Here is a 27586-nt window from a genome sequence, read left to right on the forward strand (position 1 = left end):
CGCTTCGGATACTCCGTGTCGCGCACGAGAATGCGTATGAGCTGGAGTTCCTGAGACCTGGAAGATCGGCAGGAGTGCATCACATATGGCACATTAAACTCTTTATTGAATAAAGCTGGCTGTCACGACAGCAGCATTTACAGCAGGAGGAAGGAGTAGAGAAGAAAATAGAAAGGGGGACATACGATGGCAATTTTCTTATTCTGAACAAGCTGTTTATGGAGGGCTGTGCTTCCACCCTGTATTTTGTTACCAAAAGACACGGCAAACGCGTGGGAAAGAGCCCTCAAAGCTGAATCTTTTTCTTCCGTTTTCTGTCAATTAACTTTAAAGTCTCTGATTGGTCAAATCGGTTTGCAGTGCAAAGACCATCCTCCGAGCTTAGAATGCCAGGCACTAGCTCGCGCTTGGCTTGTGCGAAAGTGGGGGAAGTAAAAAAAAAGAGAAATGTGCTTTTGGAACCGAGCTGAGGAGGAAACACGGAGGAAGGAAGAAGGATCACTCTTGTACAAGTCTCTTGTATTGGCGGTTCGCTAGTAAAGAACTGCAGGTCCCTACCTAAACGGTGAGACTTGTGTCCTTTCCTAGTGTGCGATCTGGTGCCTGTGGCGGTCACCTTCTGAACCGTCAGAGGTACTGCTTATATCATCACGGTCACAACGAGTGACGTGTGCGTGTACTTATTTGTCTTGAGTGGGCCGTCTAAACATTTGACGTAGTCTGACACGCACAATCGTGGCACGGAGTCAAATTGGTTTGGCAGATCAGCAAAGGGGTCCACCTGCTCATTGGAATCCATCGGGGTTTCAGAGGCTCATAGAGAAGTACCTGCGTTCTGAATTAACCGAACGCGAGACCGAGCACTTGCATTTTTCGGGAACCCGCATTCAATAACAGATTGCCGCCGTCCATGACTTGATTCGCCGAACGCATCATGGTGTGCCACCTTGACCAGCAGGACGGTAAAGTATTCGCTGCTGCGACGTAGGGCTATAATATATATTTCTTAGCACCCTATTCTTTCGAACCATATTTTTCTTTTTTTTTGTATGGTAGAATATAGATACTTAGTGGTGGCGTAGTTTGATGCCATAACCTGGACTCACGTGTATGAAGTCAGATAGAGTGAGTAGTGTTCTGGTTAGTGTCGTATGTCGATCCCCAGTAGATCACTTTGTCCACCATAGATCCCATGTTAGTTAGGCGTTTGTTAAATAAAAATTTTTTGTGTGATGTTTCTTTAATAATTTCGTTGTCTTGTCATGTTTAAGATCAATAAGTCGATTGTGAATTAGACTACAACTTCTCCCTGAGTTCTGATTAACAGTTCCTTCGCATTTTTTTATGGCAGTCTAGATCTGAAACATAAGGAGTAGCTTTTTCACTTGGTGTCCACTGCGTGGATCTTTTACTTCATTAACAATAATCATCCTTCAGTATAACGATCTCACGGTCGCTATAAGGACTTCCCGTGTCAGGTTACACACTTGGCTGACTTATATTCACGGTCACCCCCCCCCCCCTCCCATCCATCCTCTGCCCCCAGGGAATCACCAGAAACTAGAAACTGATCAGGTGTACTGGGAGAAATCTCTACACAACTTAGGCAATTGTGTGATTTATATTTGAGGTCATCCAGGGCAACCCCTGCCCTACTCACACACCTTAGGCAAGTGGGCTGCTTAAATTCAAGGTCATGACGTAACTCGACACTGGTCACATGACATAAAATTGGTGGGAACGCCTGGGACCAATAGGAGCACATTAAAATATAGGGAAACCCCACAGCCCAATAATATTCGAGCTTCCACTCCCCTTATCATCCTTTATGACTAACTCAGCTGTGTTGTCCTCCTCATTCCATGTCTGTGCATCATTGGGGAGAGGTCCAGTTTTGTCATATGCAATAATTCTATATTGGAAGGGTTTGAAATAATAACAATGATATAACAAAATTAGCTGTAGTTTATCATGAACTATTGCTTTTTGCATTATACTTGCCAGAAAAAAATTAGTTCATCTGGAAAAATGATATCGATTTTGATCCGATGATGGCATATGCCACCTGTGGGATAGCAGATGTACTGATAATGGTTTGGACATCGTCTGGCAACAGACAATGTAGTCGTATAGCTACCAGAGCACCGTCTGTGCTTATGTCGTAATAGGGAATCCTCTCACTGCCAGAAGGCTCAGTGTGGAGCAGATGTGTGAAGCAAGCAGGCAACCATGCCACAGAGACACTCATGTTTCCTACAGACAAGTGAATGAGTTTGAAAGTGGTCAGATTGTGTCCTTTCGAGTGGCGGGATAGTCCTTTTGGAGAACTGCCACACGAGTTGGACGTGCTACATCAGTTGTGCAATGATGCCGGTATCAGTGGTCACGTCAACATTCTCACACCTGTAGATGAGCTTCTCAACATCCACGCAGCACATACACCTGCCAGGACTGTTGTAAGGGCAACAGTGGCAAATCGTACAGCCACCACAGCACAGATAAGAGAAGGCTTATGAGCCCAGATGAGTCTACATGAAGCGTGGAGAACTGGTTATTAACAGTGGGACTACTGGCACGCACACCTCTAGCCTGTCTTCCACTCATGCCACAGCATCAACAGACACAGCTCAACTGCTGTCGTTACATGATCACTTGGAAGATGGAATGGCTCATTGTCGTCTTCAGCGATGAAAGTAGATTCTGCCTACATACAAGTGATGGTCGTTCGCACGTATGACAGACCTGGTGAGCTCTGTCCCATTGAGTGCATTCATCCGAGACACACTGGCCTCACTCCAAACCTTATGGTTCATAAATGGTTCAAATGGCTATGAGCAGTATGGGACTGAACTTCTGAGGTCATCAGTCCCCTAGAACTTAGAACTACTTAAACCTAACTGACCTAAGGATATCACACACATCCATGCCCGAGGCAGGATTCGAACCTGCGACCGTAGCGGTCGCGTAACTCCAGACTGTAGCGCCTAGAACCGCTCGGCCACTCCGGCCGGCTCAAACCTTATCGTCTGGGGTGTCATAAGCTACAACTCTCGTCCACCTTTAGTGTTTCTAGCGGGACGCTAACCAGCGCTCGGTACATACAGAATGTTGTTAGACCTGTTCTTTTGCCATTCTTGCAACAAAAGGGTGATGTGTTGTTCCAACAGGTAATGCTCGCCCACGCATTGACTGTGAAACTCAATGTTCTCTATAAGACATGCAGAGACAATCTCCAGACTTGTCCCAAATTGAACATGTGTGGGACATGATGGGACAAGAAGTGACTCATGCAACTCATCAGCCAACAACTCTTACAGAATTACGTGAACATGTTGAGCAGACATAGCATAACATGACATGTTCATGGGACCTTTTTTCTTCCATTTCCAGTCAGAAATCTGTCCACTCAATTTTTAGATTTTATTAATGTATATAGTATGTATATAGTATTTACATTTCTGTCGATATATACAATATTTAAATTTCTGATCATTTCTGTATTTTTCAATTTCAATCGTTTATTTCTTTAAACAGTATATAAATGGGAAACTGGGAAAATATTTATATGCACATGTAGTGAGCAGTCATGTAGATGGTATCGAAAATATATGTACAGTAGATGCACATATACTGTGCAATCAGACATGTATACTCACACGCACACACATAACTATGACAAGTGGTTCATCCAACTATTCTTCACACACTCACACATACATGCACTATTTGCAAATGAATAAATACGCAGTCACTTCAGTGAATAGTGTGAGGATGGAAGGTTGTTAATCCTGTACCCATAGCCGTTTGTCATCATGATAAGACAGCCCTACTTTCAGCTGCAGTGCAGTATGTACTTCATGACCTCATGATCAAGAGATAACTTAACCATATGTGGAGCTATTAAATGCCCTCGAGCAGGTATTTCTTGTTATCATTGATCGTAAGAGCCTTTGAAGTCACAAAATGCACAGCCCTAGCGTGCCTCTGGGTGGCACCTGTACCTATGCAGAATGTGTACACCTTTGACCTGAGCACAATCTGGGACCCATTTGCGTCGTGATTCATCAGGTCGATAACATTCTTTTTTTGATGTGTTATTTCAAAACAATTTTCGGTCATATATCCAGAAATGTCGAATGGTTTGGGACTGTCCCTGATTACTTCGTATGGGTCACAGTCTCTCACCCAGTAGGTGAAACTGTCTGTTTCCATATAAAGTAAGTTGGGATCTGCAAAGTTTGGCTTTGCAAACTCGCAGTGAAAGTGGTACATACTGTGTTTGGAGACGTCCAGATTAGACATACCAATACAGTCAGGCTTTGTGAACTGCACTAAAACCTTGGCTATCTCCACAGCGTCTAGTGCTTCATTGAAGACTGTGGCCCACTTGAAATTTGACCTTGCGAAGCAAACTCTTGTGCCATAACGCCCATCGCAGCAGTAAACTAAATGAATTTCGCGATATTCTCTAACATTTACCATGGATTTTCTGAAAACTGTATTATTCATTAACTTGTAAAATCTATTTGAAAGTCACACATTGTGATGGCCCTGCTGGCAACCCTGCTTGATTGAGATGCCGTGGGTGATACTAAACAGTTCCATCCTCAACCTGAGACATTGCTGGAGGTTTCTGTAGAGCAGAATACATCGCTGTTTGTAGCCCAGCATTGTCAGCAGCTATGGGATGAGACCATTTTGAGAGCGTAGGCACCCTATACACAGCGGCAGGTCACTATTCTCGTCACGTAAATGGGTGGAATATGCCACTTCTGCCTCCATAACATATCCCTGCCAACATTATCATCCACACGATGGATATTTTCCTTCAGTCTGGCGATTTCCTCCTCAAGCAGCCATCAGAACCCAGCAAATGGTTGAATTTGATGCACACTGTACCTATAGACGTTGTTTAAATTCAGGTAAAGGATGTAACTTAAATCGTTAATATGGCCTGTACTCCTCCTCACTCATTCACAGGTTATTTGCCTTGGCATACCTCTGCATGCATCGGCAAAGTCCCCCACGAATCCTGCGTTCAAAGAAGAGCTACATATTAACATCATTAACAGTTAAGTGCTGATACATGTTATTTTTAACACTGCATCTCACGAAAGGCCTGGCACAGTGAAATAAAGGGCAGGATCCAGATAGTTTGTGCGCAGGCATACACACCGGAATTCCTGAGAAATGTCCACGAGTAGGTGTACATCTGTGTTCATATAGAATCTAGCATACAAGGGATGCCGAACTCATGGTAAACCTTCACTGTGTGCATCTGTTATGGCAGTGCCTGTTAGTTTACTGGAGAATGTGGCTATGTAAGGCAATGCGGCTTTATAGAGTCTCTCCGTCGAATCCAGGTATTCATATGGAAAAACCACCTTATTCGTCACAAGTTGAAACTTAGCATCATCAGTGTATGCAGCTCTGGCGATATGCGTATCCTCCTGATCTGAGGAAGTTGCTGAAGGGATGCTTGCATGAGACAAAGCAAATCCAGGAAACAGAACGTTATTCTTGGAAAAATAAATGTGCTTTTCAACAGCGTCAAGAATAAAACTTGCCTTGTCATCCCTCAGATCGAAATCATCCATGTGCTGTATGGGAAAGTGAGCATCATACTCACGCAAACTGTGAAAAAAATGGGTATGTGCCATGGCAGTTGGTAGTTCAAATTACATGCACTGTGAGCTGCACTGTGGAAGTTCTAAGTTAGATAACAATTGTCTCTACATGGAATTTCCACTTCTCTATCCAAAAGCAGCCCAGGAATGTTGCTGCAATAAATTCTGTTAACTTCCTAAGCAAGTTTTTTAAGCTCAGTGGGCAACCATCTTGCTTGACTTTCCCTGGTGTATGATTCGAATCTGTCATGGCTAGAGCCACACGATCATACAACTTGATATGCTGCTGCATATGGGGTAGCGTTCTCGCTTCCCGCGCCCGGGTTCCCGGGTTCGATTCCCGGCGGGGTCAGGGATTTTCTCTTTCTCGTGATGACTGGGTGTTGTGTGATGTCCTTAGGTTAATTAGGTTTAAGTAGTTCTAAGTTCTAGGGGACTGACGACCATAGATGTTAAGTCCCATAGTGCTCAGAGCCATTTGAACCATTTTTTTGCTACATATGGAGATGCTGTTCTGTGAAGTTACTATGGGAAGCGGTGGGGTCACCTTCACAACTTGCCACGGGAGCTTGGAGGCACTCGAAGTCAGCGAAACGAGGAAGGGACATTGCGCCTGGTGATGGGGATTCTTAATCTTTAAGAACGTTTAACTCTGGGTAGGCATATCCACGCACAGAGATTATGGGCTCGAGCAAGCAACGAGGTGCCTTTCAAGATAATTATTCTTTGTAAATGAGTTGAGCCATCTATGTGAACAGTACATTGACCATTTATTTTTTGACATTTGTGAGGAAACTAGGTGGGACATGCTTTTGATCCACACATAGTGTTGCTACTAGCCCTTGGAAAAGAGCAACTGATCTACCTGTTTGGGGCACTGATTGGCTAATTGTGAAAAGTAGAAGGATCCAAGTACATTATGCTTGACTTCTGTTTCCTGCAAAATGTGCTCATGGTCATATCTTCTGGCTTTCTGTCATCAACATCCAGGCGTTAAACATGAACTGAGTAATCAGGGCTCTGCCTCTCGAATTTTGGTAGGTCATGGAATTTTATGTAGAATGAGATGCTTTGGAAATTGTAATACCTGTGGACATCAGATGTTTGGTATATATCTGTACAATTTAAAAGGTAACACTGTTTGGACTATATAAAAATGGGTGAGAATGTATGCAAAAATTGTATTGTATTGGCTCCGTCCCTGCCGCAGCCGCAGTGGTCCACAACCCCACGACGACTACCGCAGTCCACTTCACCCCTCCGCCGCCCCATGCCGAACCCAGGGCTATCGTGCGGTTCGGCCCCCGATGGACCCCCCAGGGAACGTCTCACACCAGACGAGTGTAACCCCTATGTTTGCGTGGTAGAGTAATGCTGGTGTATGCGTACGTGGAGAACTCGTTTGCGCAGCAATCGCCGACATAGTGTAGATGAGGCGGAATGAGGGGAACCAGCCCGCATTCGCCGAGGCAGATGGAAAACCACCTAAAAACCATCCACAGACTGGCCGGTTCACCGGACCTCGACACAAATCCGCCGAGCGGATTCGTGCCGGGGACCAGGCGCTCCTTCCCGCCCGGAAAACCGTGCGTTAGACCGCACGGCCAAACGGGCGGGCTATGCAAAATTTAGTTTACTAACAACATTTATTTTCCCAAAACAAAGACACATAAATTATGCTAAACGAGTTATAATTGTACACTGTAAACAACTAACAGTTGGTTTAAAACACCAGTGGACAAGGACCCTTGGTGGCAGAAGTGAGTGAAGTACTCTGGCCCTAAAAATGTGGATAACGCAATCTGAATTGATCTGACGCTGAGCAGACTTTGATTGATAATCTGCAGAAGTTTCTCAATATAGGTGCAGCTGAGAGCAAGTGGCGATTGAGATCTGTATGCTCTGACAAGGCTGGAGTGGCATACGTTATCCTGTGATGTAACCTGCAGCTGGCGAGTGTGCGCGGCAGAGGCGAGACGTGAGGCGGCACGTGTGAATCGACTGCGGCCTCGTAAGAAATGCAAAAATCCCACGGTCTAGCGATCAGGCAGACAGATTGCAATTTACTCTCTACCAGAGCCCTGAAATCACGGTAGATTTCAGTGTATGACACACCGGTTCGCTGCTCGTACCAAGGACCAATTTGGCTCATTTATACGACAGAGTGCACAAGGATACCAAACGTCAAGACTGGTTAACCAAAGACGAATAAGTGTGCCCTTGGCAAACGAGTAGTCCGAGACATTTATAGTCACACTGTCGGTACAGAAAGAACTTAACCACAGGCTCCCCAGTCGAAATTACTCGCAAGTGAAGTCAGCCTCAGGACAGGTCCCAAGCACCAACCACACATGCCAGAGCATCGACCAGAAGTCCCCTTACCAGACCAAAGTCCAGCACCCGAGAGCCTCGCACCTCTTCAGAAGCCGGCCGAAGTGGCCGTGCGGTTAAAGGCGCTGCAGTCTGGAACCGCAAGACCGCTACGGTCGCAGGTTCGAATCCTGCCTCGGGCATGGATGTTTGTGATGTCCTTAGGTTAGTTAGGTTTAACTAGTTCTAAGTTCTAGGGGACTAATGACCTCAGCAGTTGAGTCCCATAGTGCTCAGAGCCATTTGAACCTCTTCAGAAAAAAAAATCTGTTTCCCGTTAAGTGTACGAACGACACCGCCCTCTCACCGCCTTGAGCCAATCATATGGGCTCTAGAGGCGCTAAATCTCCCCTCCCACACGACAGCACAAACTCCTGTCGAACCAGTGCAAGTGTTAAGAAACCCGCGTCTCTAGAAAAAGAAGAAACCGTTAATTATTGGCTTTTTTAAGTTTTCGTGGAGGGGTAAGATGTTTTTCTCTGAAGTCGCGTCGCTTCCCGTGGCAACAAGCAAACAGATACAGTCTTGTAGATCTTTATCTAAATCGCCTGTGCCTTGGAGCTTGCTAGTCGTAGCTATGGGGTGTAATAAAGATTCTATCTCTAAACGTTTCTCAGACGCCGGAATTATTATAAAACCGAGGCGGCCAATGGAAGTGGGTCACAGGCCTATTTGCAGTATCGGCGAACACAAAAACTTGTGGATTTTTATTACGCGTGGCTCTGCACACAATGCCTGGTTTACGACTCCACTGTGAAGACGCGTCCCTTCAGTCCGTCGCCCCCAGCCCAGCCTTTGGCTGGCGCCAATGCAGGTATTGTTCTGCAGGAGACCTGTGTCAACAAGGGGCTGCTCTGTCTGCCCTGTACGGCTGTGGGCCTGTCCGGCAAGATTTACTGAGGGATGGGCTCTCTGCCAATTGCTTCAAACTCCCAACATCCCATTTCTATGAGCTAAGAACCATGAAAATTGTGGTGTCACCGCCAGACACCACACTTGCTAGGTGGTAGCCTTTAAATCGGCCGCGGTCCATTAGTATACGTTGGACCCGCGTGTCGCCACTGTCAGTGATAGCAGACCGAGCGCCACCACACGGCAGGTCTAGAGAGACGTCCTGGCACTCGCCCCAGTTGTACAGCCGACTTCCCATGCACTTCCCATATATAACCATCATTGAATGGACTGACTCCTCTAGTCCAACTGAACCGACCATTGACTGGAAATGGTCATTTTCGGCTGCTTCATGTTCCCAAAAACCAATATAATTTTTTATGAATCACAGTGCACCATGTCACCAGGCCATAAGTGTTCACAACTAGATTGAACAACATTCTGAACAATCTGAGCAAATGATTTGGCCACACATCGAACATATACGGGACATAATCAAGAGGTCAGTTTGTGCACAAAATCCTGCACTGGCAACACTTTCGCAATTATGGATGGCTATACAGGCATCATGGCTCAATATTCCTGCAGGGGACTTCCAATGACTTCTTGAGTCCACGCCACATCGAGTTCCTGAACTACAATGGGCAAAAGCAGGGTCAACATGATATTAGAAGGTATCCCATGACTTTCATCACTTCAGTGTATTTCAGTGCAGGTGTGCTATATATCATATTTTGGGTCATACTGGGCTACAGCACGTCCGACAAATACTCGTCCAACAGTTTACAGGACTTCCCCATTCATGGTAGAAGTGCCACCCACTCACTCATGTGCCAGCTGCCACCAGCTACCGCTAACCGCCATGAGGCCACTTTCTGCAGAGTCATGCCTACACACCTGCTGCTGGAGCGATATCACCAGCCGCATGTAGAGACATATCCGCTGCTGCTCTGCGCCGGCGGGCCGTCGCAACTTGGTTGGTTCAAATGGCTCTGAGCACTATGGGACTTAACCTCTGAGATCACCAGTACCCTAGAACTTAGAACTACTTAAACCTAACTAACCTAAGGATATCACACACATCCATGCCCGAGGCAGGATTCGAACCTGCGACCGTAGCAGTCGCGTGGTTCCGGACTGAAGCGCCTAGAACCTCTCGGCCACCGCGGCTGGCGGCAGCTTGGTGTTGAGTGCTGACTGTGATGCACTGTGCATACGTGCAACTGTATATAAAAAAGGATAGTGACATAGACGTGGCATGTACAGAGAACCTTGTGTGGGCCCTCAGATGCATATTGCTGTGGGCAGGTAGCGCTTCAAGAAATGTGTTGAGAATTGTGATCCTGGTGCTCAGTGAACCACTCAGGCAGTGTAAGCATCCTGTAAGAGGAAGAGGAGAAGGATGTGAATAAATAAATAAATAAAAAAAGAAAAGAAAACACAGCTTTAAAAAAAAGACAATATCAGTTATCGATAATCCAGCTTAAAGGTATTTGCACATTTTCTGAACACATATATAATCAATTACGTGTCTACCTTTTTCCTGAGTCTCAGAATAGCTGAGCAGTCATAATCTTCAAGTTTCCAAACTGACACAGTTTTGAAAATGTCGTAAAGCAAAAAAACTTTCTCTTGGTCTTTGATGTAACAATGTTGCCATTGTGATGGCAGAATCTGAGCAATGTTACCATTTCTTCGTCGTCGTCCCACAGCTTTCGTTGATGATGATGCGTTAACCAGGTAACCATCCGTTGGTTCTTGGGACTCTGCACCATTCTAAACGCTTTGGTGATGCAACGGTAGTTGAAAACATTGTCAATACCCATCCAGGGTTGTTGAATACAACGAATGCAATGTCTTTAAACACGAATTGTTCAAATTTGTTGTAAAAGCCCTGCAAGTCTGCGACTGTGTTCACACTTTGAGGTGTCATCGTTGAATTGGTTCAAATGGCTCTGAGCACTATGGGACTTAAAAGGTCATCAGTCCCCTAGAACTTACAACTACTTAAACCTAACTAACCTAAGGACATCACACACATCCATGCCCGAGGCAGGATTCGAACCTGCGACCGTAGCGGTCGCGCGGTTCCAGACTGTAGCGCCTAGAACCGCTCGGCCACCCCGGCCGGCCATCGTTGTATTCCTCCAGTGTGCAGTAGCACGGTCACATTTATACTATTTTGGAGATAAGACCGCTTCAGCTGTAAGTACTTTGCTTATAAACGTGGCCGGTTTTGCAGCACTGTAGCTGCATCATCAGTGGCAATAAAATCAAGTCATGTTCTGATCGAGAAAAGAGAATGAGGTAACCCGGCGTTCACAGTCACCAATGAACGATCAGAAAATTACTTGATTTTATTGCAACTGATGATGCCGCTACAGTGCTGCGAAACCGGTCATGCTTATAAAGTACTTACAGCTGAAGCAGTCTTACCTCCAAAATGGTATATCCAGGCTATTGCACCCTAACTACAAAGTGTTCTGCAGATTTATACTGGTCACTGCACAATTCCAGTGAGGGGTGCTTAATTAATAACTGGACTGAAAAAAAATGTAAATACCTTACTGGTTGGAGGGAAATTGTGTGATGATTCAGACTCAATACGGATATCTATAGGACGTACCGCAATACTCTTGCTTTGCTTCGTGCAATCAAACACAACAACAGGTGCTGTATCTTTGAACTGCTGTAGGCTGAGCATACATCCAAATTCATCACCTTGAGTACATGTCATACAGTAGACTGATATTATCATTGTTCGAGCCGTGCTGTAGACTACTGTATAGGAAATACTCTGAATTGAGGAACACTTTTGCACCGGTTAGGCCACAGTCCTCAAACACGCTGTAATCCTTAGTTGCATTCCCTCTCCATTCCGTCTGCAGCCCAGAACAACGAACACAGACATTTCTAGTTGAACCGTTGTCTTACTCGACCGGCTGTGTCTTGATGTCGTCGCTAGAGCTGGATACTCGTAGAGTCCTCATGAACAGAAACTTAATGGCAGCAAAACTCCATAATTTACCACATGTAAAAGTTTCAGAAGATTCTCATCTGATATTGATATGTGCGGTACTTTCCACACTAACTTATCCAATACAGTTTTATATTGTGCTGCTTACGCTCCTTGAAAGTACATATTATTATTTGTAGCTCTTCAAATGAGGGTCAGTTCCTACTTGACGTTCATAATGACACATTTATTATCTTCAAAGAACCCCATAAGCATTCTGGGAGGGATATACATATAAAGTGATTATTTATCGATCCATCATTGAAGCATCCTGCATTTTGAAGAACATTCAAGTCCAAATTTGATGTGGATGTTTAAGTTTTGAGTTTAATATGGTTCCAATGTTTCTTGTGCTGTCAACTTCGACACCATTATGTCTGTATCGTATTTCCTGAAACAGAAAGGTGAACGTGTTGTGTGTAATCCGTGATGTTTCTGCTGGAGCGCCTCCATCAGTCTTCATAAATGTACTTTCCAAGCATAGGAAACTGCTGCTCGGAATTGTTAATTCATCATGATGTTGAATCAGAATTCTTATTTCATCGTTACAGTTGAATATCGCCAAAGCAAAACGTTTGTGGGAGATAGATTTCTGACTGGTGATTTGTTCATCATGTTGAACTAGAGTTGTTATTTCGAGTAACATCATTACGAAGTTGCAATGATATCGACTTGAGGTCAAAAATGTGTCTGAAATCTGATGGTACTTAACTGCTAAGGTCATCAGTCCCTAAGCTGACACACTACTTAACCTAAATTATCCTAAGGACAAACACACACACCCGTGCCCGAGGGAGGACTCGAACCTCCGCCGGGACCAGCCGCACAGTCCGTGACTGCAGCGCCTGAGACTGCTCGGTAGACTAGAGGAACTTGTAATTCTGACGTGTTATCAACTTGTCCTTCCGCTGCATGATGGAACACTGTGGTGTGTAGGCTGGTTTTAAACTTTACAGCCATAGTCCTACTGCTTCAAATGAAGATGTTCCATGATTTCCTTCCCTCGAAAATCAACCATATTCCCGTCCTGGCCAATGATGTTCAACTTGAGATGATGTAGGCCGGCCGCGCTGGACGAGCGGCTCTAGGCGCTACAGTCTGGATCCGAGCGACCGCTACGGTCGCAGGTTCGAATCCTGCCTCGGGCATGGGTGTGTGTGATGTCCTTAGGTTAGTTAGGTTTAAGTAGTTCTAAGTTCTAGGGGACTGATGACCTCCGCTGTTAAGTCCCTTAGTGCTCAGAGCCATCTGAACCATTTTTTTTAGATGATGTAATGTCTGAGCAGTCACTGGGAGATACGTTGTACTGCTGGGCACCTCACTTATTTTGTATCCTCGTCACACTATAGCAGAGAACCCGCAGATGGTATGTATTAATTGGCCATTGAGGTATGAATTTTTTGCGATATTACAGTCAAGTGGTTCAAATGGCTCTAAGCACCATGGAACTTAACATCCATTTGAGGTCATCAGTCCCCTAGACTTAGAACTACTTAAACCTAACTAACCTCGCGCGGTTCCGGACTGAAGCGCCTAGAACCGCTTGGCCACCGCGGCCGGCCTGGACAGTGTGTCTACGGCGTTCAGCCTGACCGGGTTACCTCCAAACACGTCTCCAACGATCGTCTGGTTGAAGGCATTTGCGACACTCATCAGCGAAGAGAACGTGATGCCAATCCTGAGCGGTCCATTCGACATGTTGTTGGGCCCATCTGTACTGCGGTGCATGGTGTCGTGGTTTGCTCAAACAGTTTACAAACTCGTGGTATGCTGCTGTTACAGCAGAGCGCCAGCGTTCACAGTATTTCTGTGGCGGTCGGTAATGCACAATACAGATCTTCTAAATTCAGAACACTTGCATATTTTAAATATATACTTGTGTCGTATGAAGTAAATTTTAACGTGGCCTCGCCATATGCATCAACTATTTACACTTTACAGCTATACATATGGACATCTTCTGGAGCATGGGATGGATCATATTCGTTTATCACATTATTCTATATGTAGCCCATCATATCACACAAATATTACCATTCATTCATACCGACACGTTTCACGTTTACTACTTTAGTCACCATGACAACGTGAATATCTAGATTTGGACCCACATTAATACATTTCGATCCACTGGCTGTAACGTTATATATTCTGGTGAAGAGTGGTGTTCCTGATTGGGGACTTGCCTGTAGCTCTGTGAGTTGTATCAATGGTGCTGCTACTGCTGTGACTGCAGCAGTGGTACAGCATTGTTGAACAACGCAACGCCCGACAGATCCGAAAGGCCATTTATAGGCACCAGCTGCTGCTGCTGTAGCAGTGCAGACATTAGTATGTGGGTGTCCTCATCCAGCAGTTCTATTACTGGAACAATAATAAACCACAAATGTAATCGTGTATATACATTAATAACAATAATTACAATGTCCTTATATACTTAGTTTTAAATCTAAGTCTTATTCCCTTTGCGCCTGGGAGCGTTGGCCAACTCCTGCTGCTGCCACTTCATACTCTCACATGAAGATCAGATCTTGAATGAAGGGACTCAGACAGCGGGGTTCGTAATACAATAAAGGGGAAGAGTGGGGAGATCTTGTTTCCTATTGCTGCAGCCTAGGGGGCAGGGTGGGGAGTTTGAGAGGGAGATAGCGGGAGTGGAGGGGGTGGTGGTACCCCTGCGTTACCTCGATTATGTGGTGTCACCGCCAGACACCACACTTGCTAGGTGGTAGCCTTTTAAATCGGCCGCGGTCCGCTAGTATACGACGGACCCGCGTGTCGCCACTGTCAGTAATTGCAGACCGAGCGCCACCACACGGCAGGTCTAGAGAGACTTACTAGCACTCGCCCCAGTTGTACAGCAGACTTTGCTAGCGAAGCCACACTGACAAATACGCTCTCATTTGCCGAGAAGATAGTTAGCATAGCCTTCAGCTAAGTCAATTGCTACGACCTAGCAAGGCGCCATCACCAAGTTATATTGAGATGATAATACTGTGTCAACAAGACCAATGTTCACCAATTGAGGATTAAAGTTAAGTATTCCAGCAGCTACGTACTTTTCTTTATAGCATTCATTACGTATCCTGTTTCAGACCTCACGCCAGCCTGCGTGAGTTTAAGCGCGTGCCTTTCGGCTTCCTCTCATTGTGACTTGGCTGTCTTGCATAGTCACAACAGATTAAGTGCCAGTGATTCCTTGGTGGGGAGAGAAATGGGGCTGACCGTTAATATAAGTCGCCTAAGTGTGTAGCCTGACACTGGAAATCCATATTACTGACCTCGAGATAAAGTCGTTAATTGCTGCTGTACCCACACTGATAACCTACTGACACTTTTGCTCTTACTACATTAACCTGTAACGAAATTAACTATTCTTCTTTGTATCTTCTGTATTTCCTCTATGAAATGAAATGATCGTATGGCATTACTGACCAGGAGACACTCTCTGAGATAGTTCGGCTGCCTGGTGCGAGTCTTTATATTTTACGCCATTTTGGAGACTTGCGGGACGTTGCAGTTCAGATGAAATGACCAGGAAAACACCAATACCCAGTCCCTGAGCTGGGAAGACCAGGCCCAAAGAATCTAGAGCAGCAACGCAAACCACTAAACCACAAGCTTCACAGACCTGTACGAATCCTTTCTGGTATGGATCACAGACTGACTAGCAATATTCGAGCACTGGTAGAACGGTCGTTTTGCCGATGGACCACTGTGGTGTCACCGCCAGACACCACACTTCCTAGGTGGTAGCCCTTAAATCGGCCGCGGTCCGTTAGTATACGTCGGACCCGTGTGTCGCCACTATCAGTGATTGCAGACCGAGCGCCGCCACACGGCAGGTCTAGTCTAGAGAGACTCCGTAGCACTCGCCCCAGTTGTACAGCCGACTTTGCTAGCGATGGTTCACTGTCTACATACGCTCTCATTTGCAGAGACGACAGTTTAGCATAGCCTTCAGCTACGTCATTTGCTACGACCTAGCAAGGCGCCATATTCAGTTACTATAATTACTTCAAGAATGTATTCTGAACAGATAATATTGTGAATCATGTAGCGTCAAGAGCGATGTTCATCATTAATGGATTAAAGTTAAGTATCAAACTAATTACGTCCGCTTTCTGAATTCTCATTCCTTGTCATGTTCCAGACCTCACGTCAGTATAGTTCTTCCCTCCTCACGCCAGCCTGCGTGAGCTGAAACGCGTGCATTTCGGCCTCTTCTCGTAACTCGGTGTTGGCTCTTCTGATAAAACAAAACCACAATTCCTGAGGATTCTTACAGTGAATCTCGGTCTGGAGTCTGCCTTAGCTGCAACTAGTTACATGTGCCGTTGCACTTCAGTCTGCTTTGTACGCATACTCCTAGATGTTTTATCGATACGACTGCCTCCAGTGATTTTTCAGTAATTGAGTAGTCGTACAGTAAAAGACCTCTGTGCCTATTTATGCGCAGTATGTTACATTTGTGTATGTTGAACGTCAACTGTCAATCACTGCACCGAGCGTCTGCCCTCTGAAAGTCTTTGGACATTTTGGTACAATTTTCTAGCGTCTATAACACTTCTTTGGGGTACAGCCAAAGCTAATTTTACGTTTGAAGATTTCTCTTCACTGGGAATGACATGCTGTATCGTGTTTGCTGCGATTCACACAGCTGGTCTGATATAGCCTGCGCTCTTATTTTATTCGTTAGCTGGAAGTGTAGGTGTAGATTCGTGCAGTTACATTGTTAACTATTTGACGCAGGTGATAATAGAAGACTTGCAAGAGGAGTTTGTGCGGGACTTTGTGTGGCCGGCGGTCTGTGGCGGGCTGCTGTACGAGGGCCGCTACCTGCTGGGGACTTCTCTGGCGCGGCCGTGCATCTCTCGGGGCCTGGTGAAGGTGGCGCGCAGGGAGGGCGCTCAGTTCATCTCGCACGGCGCTACCGGCAAGGGCAACGACCAGGTGCGCCTCGAGCTCGGCTGCTGCGCCTTGTGGCCACAGGTCAAGGTACGTACCACCAGCCACAGGCGCCTTTCTACCTCTCTTTGGACTGGTCCCAAAAACATGTATGTAATTAGGGCCCAGTAGGAAAAGGGGACAGGTTGCACCTCGGACCCGACATCTGCAAAAAGGAACAATCACATAAACATATTATTTGAAAAAAAAAAGAAAAGAAAACGACTCTTTTTTGCTTATTCCGTCATCTCTCTGCCGTACGTCTGGGATTAGTATTACTTCTTCTTCCGATATTTCGGTTGATTATCTTACAGCCATCTTCAAGGTTACCAGCCAAAATATCGAAACAAGAAATGATGCTATCCCTCATGCTTGCCCAAAACATAGAGGGATATTCTCTCCGTCAGGAGAACTTCAAGAAACACGACACTTATTTGTAGTTGTTTCAATAATTATTGATTTTTGTGGCCTAGGGTTTTCGTTATTACCCCACTGTCTGGGTTAACTGACAAAGCTGATATTGTGCATAATGTTGCAAACATTAACACCAAGGGATATACATTCGTTGAAGAAACTAATTGCAAATGCTAAATATACAAAATAATACATTCACTATCATACAACAATAAACTAAATAACTGGCGGATCCTTTGATAGTGGGGCACAGTTCAAGAAAAAGGACACGACAGTCAGTCAGCTTTAGCAGTAATGAAAAATGTGAAACGTTCGTTCTCCTCCTGTCCACGGAGCTTCTGTAGTGTTTGGCCGAAACCCACTCTCGATCACGACCAGAATCAACGCGAAACAAATTACGCGACATATTGCTCCGTAAAATTCCTGAGAAACGTGTCTTGGAGTACCCGGATTATTTCTATGCACTGATTCATAAATACTGTGAAGCTAAATAAGGGTCACCAGCCTCACCTTGACCTGTGAGATTGGGTTAAAATAGTGACTTCTTCTAGATTTGTCATCGTTGCCTTGCAGCAATCCAACTACTTTCAAAAGTCTCCCAAATCTGACCTCTGGCTCAGACGACGAACACCCCCCCCCCCCCCACCCGCCCGGTCAGTCACTACACCACTACCAACCAGTTTCTACCATCTCCTCACACACAGTACAACACAGCATCACAGTCTAAAGTAAAAAACCGTAAGGACACTCACATTATCTTCTAATAACCTTCGCCAAGTCTGATTCGTTTAACAAGCAACACCTCCAGGTAGCTAACGGCTCGGCAGTCTGCCACACAGCCTCTCTGCTGAGTCCGCGTACGCCCTCTTTGACGGCAACACGCGCTTTGAAAACAGGCAAACGAAAAAGCTAGTACCTCCACCACAGCACGGGTATGCACTCGCCAACTCTTTCGAAAATTTCCACACAGAAAGTTTTTCATCACTAACAACCGACTTCGGAAATACCCACCGCAATAGCCACTATAATCCAGAAGGCTCTAAACTTGCCTCCTTCTCCCCACGAGAGCTGCCGATATCGCCGGCCCCAAGCTGCTCCACACAATTATTTTAAAGGGCAGGCGTTTGGGCTAATCATCCTCCAGAGCAGAATGTAGGCACTTCCACTGGCCATTTCCTGTTAATACTCGCTGTACCGCTACAACATACTTCTTCCTGCTGATACTCTCAGAACTATGTTTCCCAAAATACATTAAGAAACACAGGCCATCCAGAGGAAAGCACTCGCCTCTGAAAACAGTAGGGTCGGGCAGATGCAAACGTTAACGTGAGCATGGTTGTTCACCTGCATCCCCTACTAACAGCTGCGCGACTGGAAGCCATATTGGTTTTGTCGTATTCCGCTGGTTTCTTATTATCACCTCCAGTAGGACGTTTCTAGGCAATGGCACACTGAAGACATCATAAACACATCTGTCTCTGTACGGGTTCTTATAATTAAATGTCAGTCAGTGTGAACGAAATACAAGTATGCTCTACAATATTCGGTGTTATTTATACATATGACTGCGCTCTCTCAGGAATGAGCTTCTTCGATTTTGTGACATCTGTCTGATTTGAAAACGACGGACGAAATTGCTACAAGTGAAACGATCGCCAATGACAGTTGTATTCTTGCTTGTCACAAATATTTGTCCGTTTTCTCCAAATATATCGCGATTTCCGAGGGTGTGGTTAGGCAGAAACCTAAGAAAACATCTTAAATTTCAGCGACTGAAATATTTAGCTATTGTTCCTGGGATTTCTGAGGATCCACTCGTTCGTGGGAGGAGCTGGTGTCAGTGTGTCGGTTGGCTTACTCGAAATATGCTGGTGGACACGTACATGTCGTTTTGACATCACTCTCGAGCAAGCGCTGCCAGTGAGGTATACGGGTCCTGCAACGCACTTGTCGAGAAAGCAGGGCGTCTGAATAGCTTCTCCCGCCCAATTAAGCCCACTCTACCCTCCGCAGCCGTACTGGCGTTAAGCTCTTGTCGGGCACACCACCACCATTTATCCGAATTAAGCAAAGACTGGACCATTATGTGCAGCTTGGAGATTAGCCCCGTCCCCCAGGAGCTGGAAAACCTGCACTCGCTCACACTAGCCGACGTTCGTGGCCAGACAAAGAGGACGGAGTGACGTAGATCTGTTTACTTGTTCCGTAGCTGTTCAGAGTGCCTGTTGTCGTCTCCACCACGTCAAATGAAGACAAAAAATGGTTCGAATGGCTCTGGCCACTGTGGAACTTAACATCTGAGGTCATCAGTCCCCTAGAACTTAGAACTACTTAAACCTTAGTAACCTAAGGACATCACACATATCCATGCCGAGGCAGGATTCAAACCTGCGACCGTAGCGGTCGCGCGGTTCCAGACTGAAGCGCCTAGAAGCGCTCGGCCACCCCGGCCGGTTCAAGTGAAGACAGTTCCTGCTCGTTGTATCCAGAGTTCAGTATTTATACATTTATTACATAACTGTGTCTGGTTTCCAGACAATGTCGCACCAAGGCGTAGTCTGTTTTTGCAACTGCCTCGTTAGGTGGTGTTCTTCAAGTCTGGTGCACATTTACCTATCTATTTTCCTGACACAGTTATACTAGACAGTGGGCTAATAACGCCATATATAGGGCCAAAAATTAAACAATTACTGAGGCAAATGGCAAAAATGTGTGTTTTTCCATGTCATCATACTCCACCAAGTAAAGTCAACAGTAAAAATCTCATTTAATTTTTATCCTTAAAATATTACTCAGAAGTAGCCGATTAACCAAAAATTTTGTTACATTCAAATTAATTACAAATATATTTGTATTAACTTTATCGACAACTCGGAACTATCTTGGTGATCCCTCGGTCACCAAGATCCATCTGTCTTTAAACCTACACACTACTTAATCTAATTTAAACTAACGTACACTATGGACAACAGTGAATTCAGTGCGGGTGGTGTGATGCCCCGCGGAAGTGTTTTTCACAGATGAAGAGAGGAAATGAAAAATTATCCAAGTGCCATTAAAAAAACGTCTTTTCAGTGTTATTGTGCTCTCGGTGCGCTGTTGCATGTCGTTAGACCTTATCCAGGTGTCAAACTACGAAGAAAGTCTTTCAAAATTGTGTTAGTAGATGGCGCATGGTGTCTGTGCCAACCTGTGCTTCCGTATGGAGTTCCGAAGTTTAAAAGATATAAGAGGTGGTTTTTGTTGATTACAGGTTAACTAGTTAAAAATCAAATACTGTATTTCTGTACATGTATTATCACAAATAAAACATAGTGCCTCAGTATTAATGGCGCCTGAAACAAAAACTTTCTTCACTCTATTTTGTCGAAAACTGACATTTATGAAGCCGTGGCTGTGTACAAGATAAAAGCTGATTCTTGCAAAGAAAAAAAACAGGAACCAGCCGCTATTAATAACGTTATTTATTTACACAAACACGGCTTCTACTGGTTTGAAACCAACACGTTCGTCTACAGACGCCTGTTCACGTTTATATTACATTGATGGTTGTTTACGTTAGATACTCGCTGTTCTTTCCGACAAGTAATGTAAACAACAACAAATGTAATATAACGTGAACAGCCGTCTGAAGATGAACGTATCGGTTCGAAATGGATAGCGGCGCCATTTGGGTTCAAAATGGAAGGCTCTATTTGTGTAAATAAATACCATTATTAAAAGTGTCGGGCCGCTGTTTTCTTCTTTGCGAGAAACTGCTTCCTTTTCACAACTAGAACAGTCAGTTTTTGGTATGGCACTTAAAACGTTGTTAATAAAGTATTTATTTTCTCATTCATTTAATTATTTTTGGCGGTGATGCGCTGAGCAACATAATTCGCTGGTATCAGGATACTTTCTCAATTTTACGGATACAAGTCAGCTACGCATAAACAGAGATACATTGCTTTTTCATTTTCCCGAGAAATGTCAGATTTGAAGAACTTAGAACGTTTTCCATTTCCACTCTTCAAATGATTTCGTCGAAGTGGAAAGCGAGAGGAATGTCAAGCCAGTAACGACATTCCCTGGCGACGAAATTTGTCTTCCTGTACTAAATAACGGCTCGGTTAATGTAAAAGACAACGGAACAGCGAGGGACACGCCCATTGACCTACAAGTAAGGTATGAAATGCACGTTACTTTGGAAAGGAGGCGTCTAAATGATGTGAATCGATAAATTAGCGGTAACTGCATGATCTGTATTATACTCGATTTACCAAGGCTGCTGTATAATGGTGTCGGCGTAGTTTTTGAACAAGAAGCTTTCGATAAATGCGAGGACGGGGGGTGGCATGGGGGGGGGGGGGGGATGATTCGCGGCGTTATTCACCAAAGAATCCTACACCTAGAGTTCAGTCAACGATGTTAAAATTGTCTACAATTACCGCGTCCCCTTAGAGCTGTGTGGCCAGCGAACAACCTGTGAGAGAGGTTCTGGCCATCATCTCCCAAGTGCGCCCATGCGGTGGTTTGTAAGAGGACGGGGCCTAGACCTGGTGATATGGAGCGTTATTAATATTTTGGAAGACGAATGGCGACTTGTAAGTAACCATAAAAATTTACAGATCCGACCTGTCAAAAACTTGTATAATAATGACGTTTAAATCGTTTCCTTGAAAGAAAAACACCTGACTACACTAATTTTTTTTTCTTTCCCTGAGAGTTATGGGGTTGCGGGCAGCACCCCTTCCCTGTTTCCGGGCATGGGCACCCTTGCATCGTCGTAGTTGCGCATTCAGTTGCCGGACCTGATAATTTGAAATATTACATACAGAATGGCACAAACCCTAGCGTTACTCGCTGACATCTATTACAGGCCGCCCATTATCTGAACAATACTGCGATATTGTATAAATTACAGAAAATACTATTGATTGCATTTAGCATGAAAAGTGTTATTACCATCATGATTAAAAAAAATGATTGTGGTGTCAGGATGATCGAGAATGAAAAGGAAAAGATGAGTAGAGTCCCCTCCCCCCTCCCCCCTCCCCCCTCCCCCCTCCGTTCCTTCTGAAGTGATGTCGCTGGAGTCTCTTTCTCCTGTTGAACTGTAAATTTCTCACCAACAGTGATTATATACAGGGCGTTCGGAAATTTATTTACGGACTTCAAGGACTTGTAGAGGGGAGTGAGTAGATAATATTCCGAATATTTTGAACTGGAACCCATGTCCGGAAACGTACCGTTACCGTGCTACAACCATTTGAAAACATGTTGGTTACGCGAGTACAGGTAGCTGGTCAGGCGTGACCCAGTGAATCACTTGTTTTACAGTTCCGCTCATTAATTGCTGAAGAGATTGCTCGTGTACTCGTTGACGGGTTCTCTTCAACGTGATGCAGTACAGCCTCTTCTAGTTCGGTTGCTGCTGACAGTAAAGGTACCCTTTCTCGAAGCAGTTTTGTAATTGTGCCGAAAAGGGTATGCGATGGAATCGGACGTTGTCGAGAACGGTCTTGATAAAGGCGACGAGCAGCTCTTTCATTACCGTGAGCTTCGGCATTCAGAAGGATCATGTCGGCGTATTCTGCAAATGTGTACTCAATCAAGTTACTCTGACACGCAGCTCGAACCAGATCAGAGAGCTAGGATAGACGTCAAAAGACTTCAGCCGATCTGACGTAAGCGCTTTTCCCCCAACCCCCACCCCCCCCCTCTCACCACCATGAATAGCCTGTTGCATTGTGTGTGTGTGTGTGTGTGTGTGTGTGTGCGCGCGCGCGTTGTGTATTGAACTGGGGACCTAGAAACGACGAAGAGGCTTCGTCCCCGCCATAGCCCTCAGTGGTTCACAGCCCCGCAGCAGACTACAGCAGTCCACTCACCCCACCGCCGCCTCACACCGAACCCAGGGTTATTGTGCGGTTCGTCCCCCAGTGGATCCCCGCCTCCGGGAACATCGCGCACCAGACGAGTGTAACTCCAATTTTTGCGTGCTAGAGTAATTATGGTGTGCGCGTACGTGGAAACAGTGTTTGCGCAGCAATCACCGACATAATGTAACTGAGGCGGAATAAGCGGAACCAGCCCACATTCGCCGAGGCAGATGGAAAACCGCCTAAAAACCATCTACAGGCTGGCCGGCATACCAGACAAATCCGCCAGGTGGACTTGTGCCAGGGACCGGCACGCCTTCCTGCTCGGGAAGCAGCGCGTTAGACCGCGCGGCTAGCCGGGCGGGCTAGCCTGTTGCATACTTATATAGCAAACATATTTTCAAACGGTTATAACACGGAGACGGTACGTTTCAGGGCAAGGATCCCTGTTCAAAATATTATGTACTTACTCCCCTCTACAAGTCGTAGATGTTTCTAACGGATATTTCCGAACTCTCTGTATAGATGAATTACAATAATTATAAACATCTTGCAGAAGTGAGGAAAGCAACTACGACGCCACTTATCAGTAACGTCAGATACTACTATCATGCTCCATACATTCTCAAATAATGTAGATGGAGTTTCAGGAGAAGTCTAAAGCATTTGGATGACTCTTATTCTTATGTATACCGTATAGACAGTGAACAAACTCGCAGTAGGTCTCAATGTGTTGTAGGGGCCCTGCCATTTCTGTGTTTTTTGTTACGTTCAGTACGACTGATGAATGACAACCATGTGTTCTGGAAGTTCCAAAAGAGTTTTTTTTTTAATGTGTAATGATAGGCTCTCAGACAATTAAATATTCGGATGCGGTACCCGGGACAAAACATATCGCGAGTTACAGAGCAGTTTAAAAGAAACCATCTAATATCGAAATCCGACTGTTAATTCTTTCATCGCGACAGTGTTCAAGCACATGTACCAAAAGCTTGTATTGACTACTCATAGCTAACTGTAGTGGGCTCCGAAATTACTGACCATCCTCTTTATGTCCTTCATCTTACTTCATAAGAAAGCCGTAGTTCCTTACATAAAATATAAGCTGAAAGGCTTTCAACAGCTGATGAATTCTTATATGCAGCGGATGATGGAAATAGACGGTTAGAAGGCACATAGACTGAAATTTTTAGAAGGGTAAGGCACATTATCGAATGTAGTGAAAATGGTATTGTATAGATAAACCTTGGTTTTGTTTCTGACTCTACTGTGTTAACTAAGAAATAACTGTGTAGTGAACTGCTCAGATTCGTTCCCTCAAGTCTGAGCTGCGTTTTGGTATGTGCTTGTTTCGGTGCAGTTCTCCGTTTGGGATTGTAGCTTCTCCTCTGGTATTAATAATCATAAGGTGTATTTATCAACATGTTAAAGGATTTTTCATAAAGGTTCGTACTATTAAAACGAGACTGACCTATGAAATGAACTTTATAATTTGGCACGCCTTCTCTCGAACATCGACCACGAGGATAATGACGACATACGCTTTCCATTCTAAACACTTCGACAAGCAGCGCTGCTGGTAAATCTTATACGTAGAAAAGACTTACATTCACGAAGAAATGCAGGTACACTACGTGAAATGAGTCTGTAACATTTTTTGGTAATTTTTCATTTTGAAACTGATCGAATTGCTCATTAATAAGTCACTGTAAAAGGTTTGGAGTGTCCTAGAGTGAGTTAAACTTCGATAAAGTCAGTAGAGGACATTGAACTACAGTGTTCATACGTGTGCTTTATATAAAGCGGTTAATGAAAACCCTGTAACAGCCCAAGTTAATCCCCATCGACATGCAAGTCGCCGAAGTGGCGTCAGTTCGAAAGACTTGCAACAGGCGAACGGTGTACCCCACGGGAGGCCCTAGCCACACGGCATTTCCAGTTACAACAGGGTAACTGCAGTTAATAACACCATGCATTCAGTTAAATGTCCATGATGTTGTTTAGAAAGATGCAAAATGTTTATTTTTTTGATGAGTTATACTTTAACACCTAATTTATGCATTCCTTCAAAAATGAATTTTTTAGATACAATTTTTTAAGTAGGAAAGGGAAAACAAGTGTTTGTAAGGAGCAGTGAACGTAATAACGCCAACTTGAAATTCTCTCACATTTATGACACCCGACGTCCCATACATTAGCAAAAAATGAGAAAGGAGTACAATTGTAACCGATAATGGAAGTTATACATTCAACAGTTATGGAAACAATGCAAGATTTGAGCATATAACGAACTTCTAATTCAGTCACTTTAAGTTCAGCACAGCGATTTTCGAACAGTGTACACAGACATGATTTTTTTACAGATCCATTATCATATATTTCACGATACCATGTTTTATGTTGTGTGCACTGAATGCAATCCTTCTCTCCTTTTGTCGTAGAAGTAGCCGCCTCAGTCACCGCTGTATATACCCTTATTGCAGGAATTGGAGGGCGCTTTGATTGAGGTTTCCTTGACAGAATTTGCAAGACAAGATGCTGATGCTGCTAATGAATCAGTATTAAACAACTCTCTTTTGAGAACTGTTGCTTTGGATTACGGTCATGTTTTCTAGGTGGCGTCTTCCATTCGTCCTTGTTCAGCCAGTCTCGAAGAATTCTTCGTGGGTTGTAAAATGTCCTTGAAGCCACCGCAACACTAATTCCAGATCTAGCTGCTTGAATTGCCTTTCGTAGATCCTCGGTAGTCCACTTTATATGAAGATTTGGACACGGTTTACCGATAACATCGCCTAGGTGGGAAAAATACAGAAATAGAGTTATTAACTGCAGGTGTCTTATTAATCTTTTTGCCAAACGCATTGAAAAAATATTTAAATATTTTAAGATCTATTTATATGCTTCAATACACGAAAGAACTTATTTTAATCACATAGTAATCAAAACATTAAATGAGAATAACGCAAGAAATTTATACGTATCTCCTTTATCTCACAGAAAACATTCAGTGCCAGTAGAAAGCAAACTTCCAGCACGCAACCTCACTCTGACAGCTGTCCGACTCTCACTGAGGTTGCTGTTGTGGCAAAGACTCTACAAGCATGCAGTGGAAGTGCACCGTTTGTTATTTGTTACTTACACGATGCTACCACCATGGGAATCTTTCCAAACTAGCTTTTAAACAACACACAGCCTTAAAACCTGCGCTGTGTTATTACCCTCAGCTACCCTATGTTCTTTAGTGCTGTACTCACGAATACCATAAACGTTTCAACTGCTGTTTTGCAGTAGGTCTCCGCTTATAAACAGCGTATTTAAATAGAGAGCGATAAAAATTCAGACAATTCGAGTAAGTAATTACAGAATACGGTCGACTTTCCTTCACTACTCTCCTTTACGTGATTGAACGAACGGCTTTTATAATGTAGAAGATGTGAATGAAATGCTTTTTTCATATTTTTCTGCGTTGCTCCGACATCAATTATTTCATTTTACAGATACTGGCTCCTTGGAGAATAAAGGAGTTTACAGACAAGTTCCAGGGAAGACAAGATTTGCTACAGTACGCTGCTGCAAATAATATTCCAGTATCAGCCACAAAGGAAGCACCGTGGAGCATGGACGCAAACCTAATGCACATCAGGTATGTTGCATACTGATTATCCGATAAGCTTCAGAAAGCAATTATTCACTCTATGAACACAATCAAGTTGCATAACTGACACATGCTGTTACCTCATCACATAGCGAGGGAAATTGCCTCTCAGGAGGCTAGATAATTAATTTCATCGTATTAGACATACAATGCTTATGACATTTGATATAAGAGAGCGAAAAAATTCTACATAACTTCATGTTATCACGAGGACGAGAACGGTAACACATGGACGAAGTGAACACTCTCAAGATGCGATGAGAAACAACTGTTTCGCATTTGTATAAAGTTATTTTGAATACGCAGCTATATGAAACATCTTTTATTACAGTCAGCTTTGATCTCTCATGAAAACCACACATTGCATGTTGTACCACCATACAGCGAGACCTTCAGGGGTGGTGGTCCAGATTGCTGTACACATCGGTACCTCTAATACCCAATAGCACGTCCTCTTGCATTATTGCATGCCTGTAGTTGTCGTGACGTACTATCCACAAGTTCATCAAGGCACTGTTGGTCCAGATTGTAACACTCCTCAACGGCGGTCCCTCAGAGTGGTTGGTGGGTCACGTCGTCCATAAAAAGCCCTTTTCAATCTATCCCAGGCATGTTTGATAGGGTTCATGCCTGGAGAACATGCTGGCTACTCTAGTCGAGCGATGTCGCTATCCTAAAGGAAGTCATTCACAAGATGTGCACGATGAGGGCGCGAATTGTTGTCCATGAAGACGAATGCCTCGACAATATGCTGCCGATATGGTTACATTATCGGTCGGAGGATGGCATTCAGTATCGTACAGCC

General features: G+C 44.5%; 1 protein-coding gene across 1 annotated transcript in view; it reads left to right on the plus strand.

Annotated features, from left to right (window-relative positions):
- Positions 1–27586, plus strand: part of LOC126248072 (argininosuccinate synthase) — a 174181-nt gene that overhangs the window by 81717 nt on the left and 64878 nt on the right. The window contains exons 4-5 of the mRNA XM_049948723.1: positions 16657–16902; positions 26624–26769. Of these exons, the coding sequence (XP_049804680.1) occupies positions 16657–16902; positions 26624–26769 (392 nt within the window). The remainder of the gene's footprint in view (positions 1–16656; positions 16903–26623; positions 26770–27586) is intronic.

The sequence above is a fragment of the Schistocerca nitens genome, chromosome 3 (assembly GCF_023898315.1).
Source record: "Schistocerca nitens isolate TAMUIC-IGC-003100 chromosome 3, iqSchNite1.1, whole genome shotgun sequence".
NCBI lineage: Eukaryota > Metazoa > Arthropoda > Insecta > Orthoptera > Acrididae > Schistocerca > Schistocerca nitens.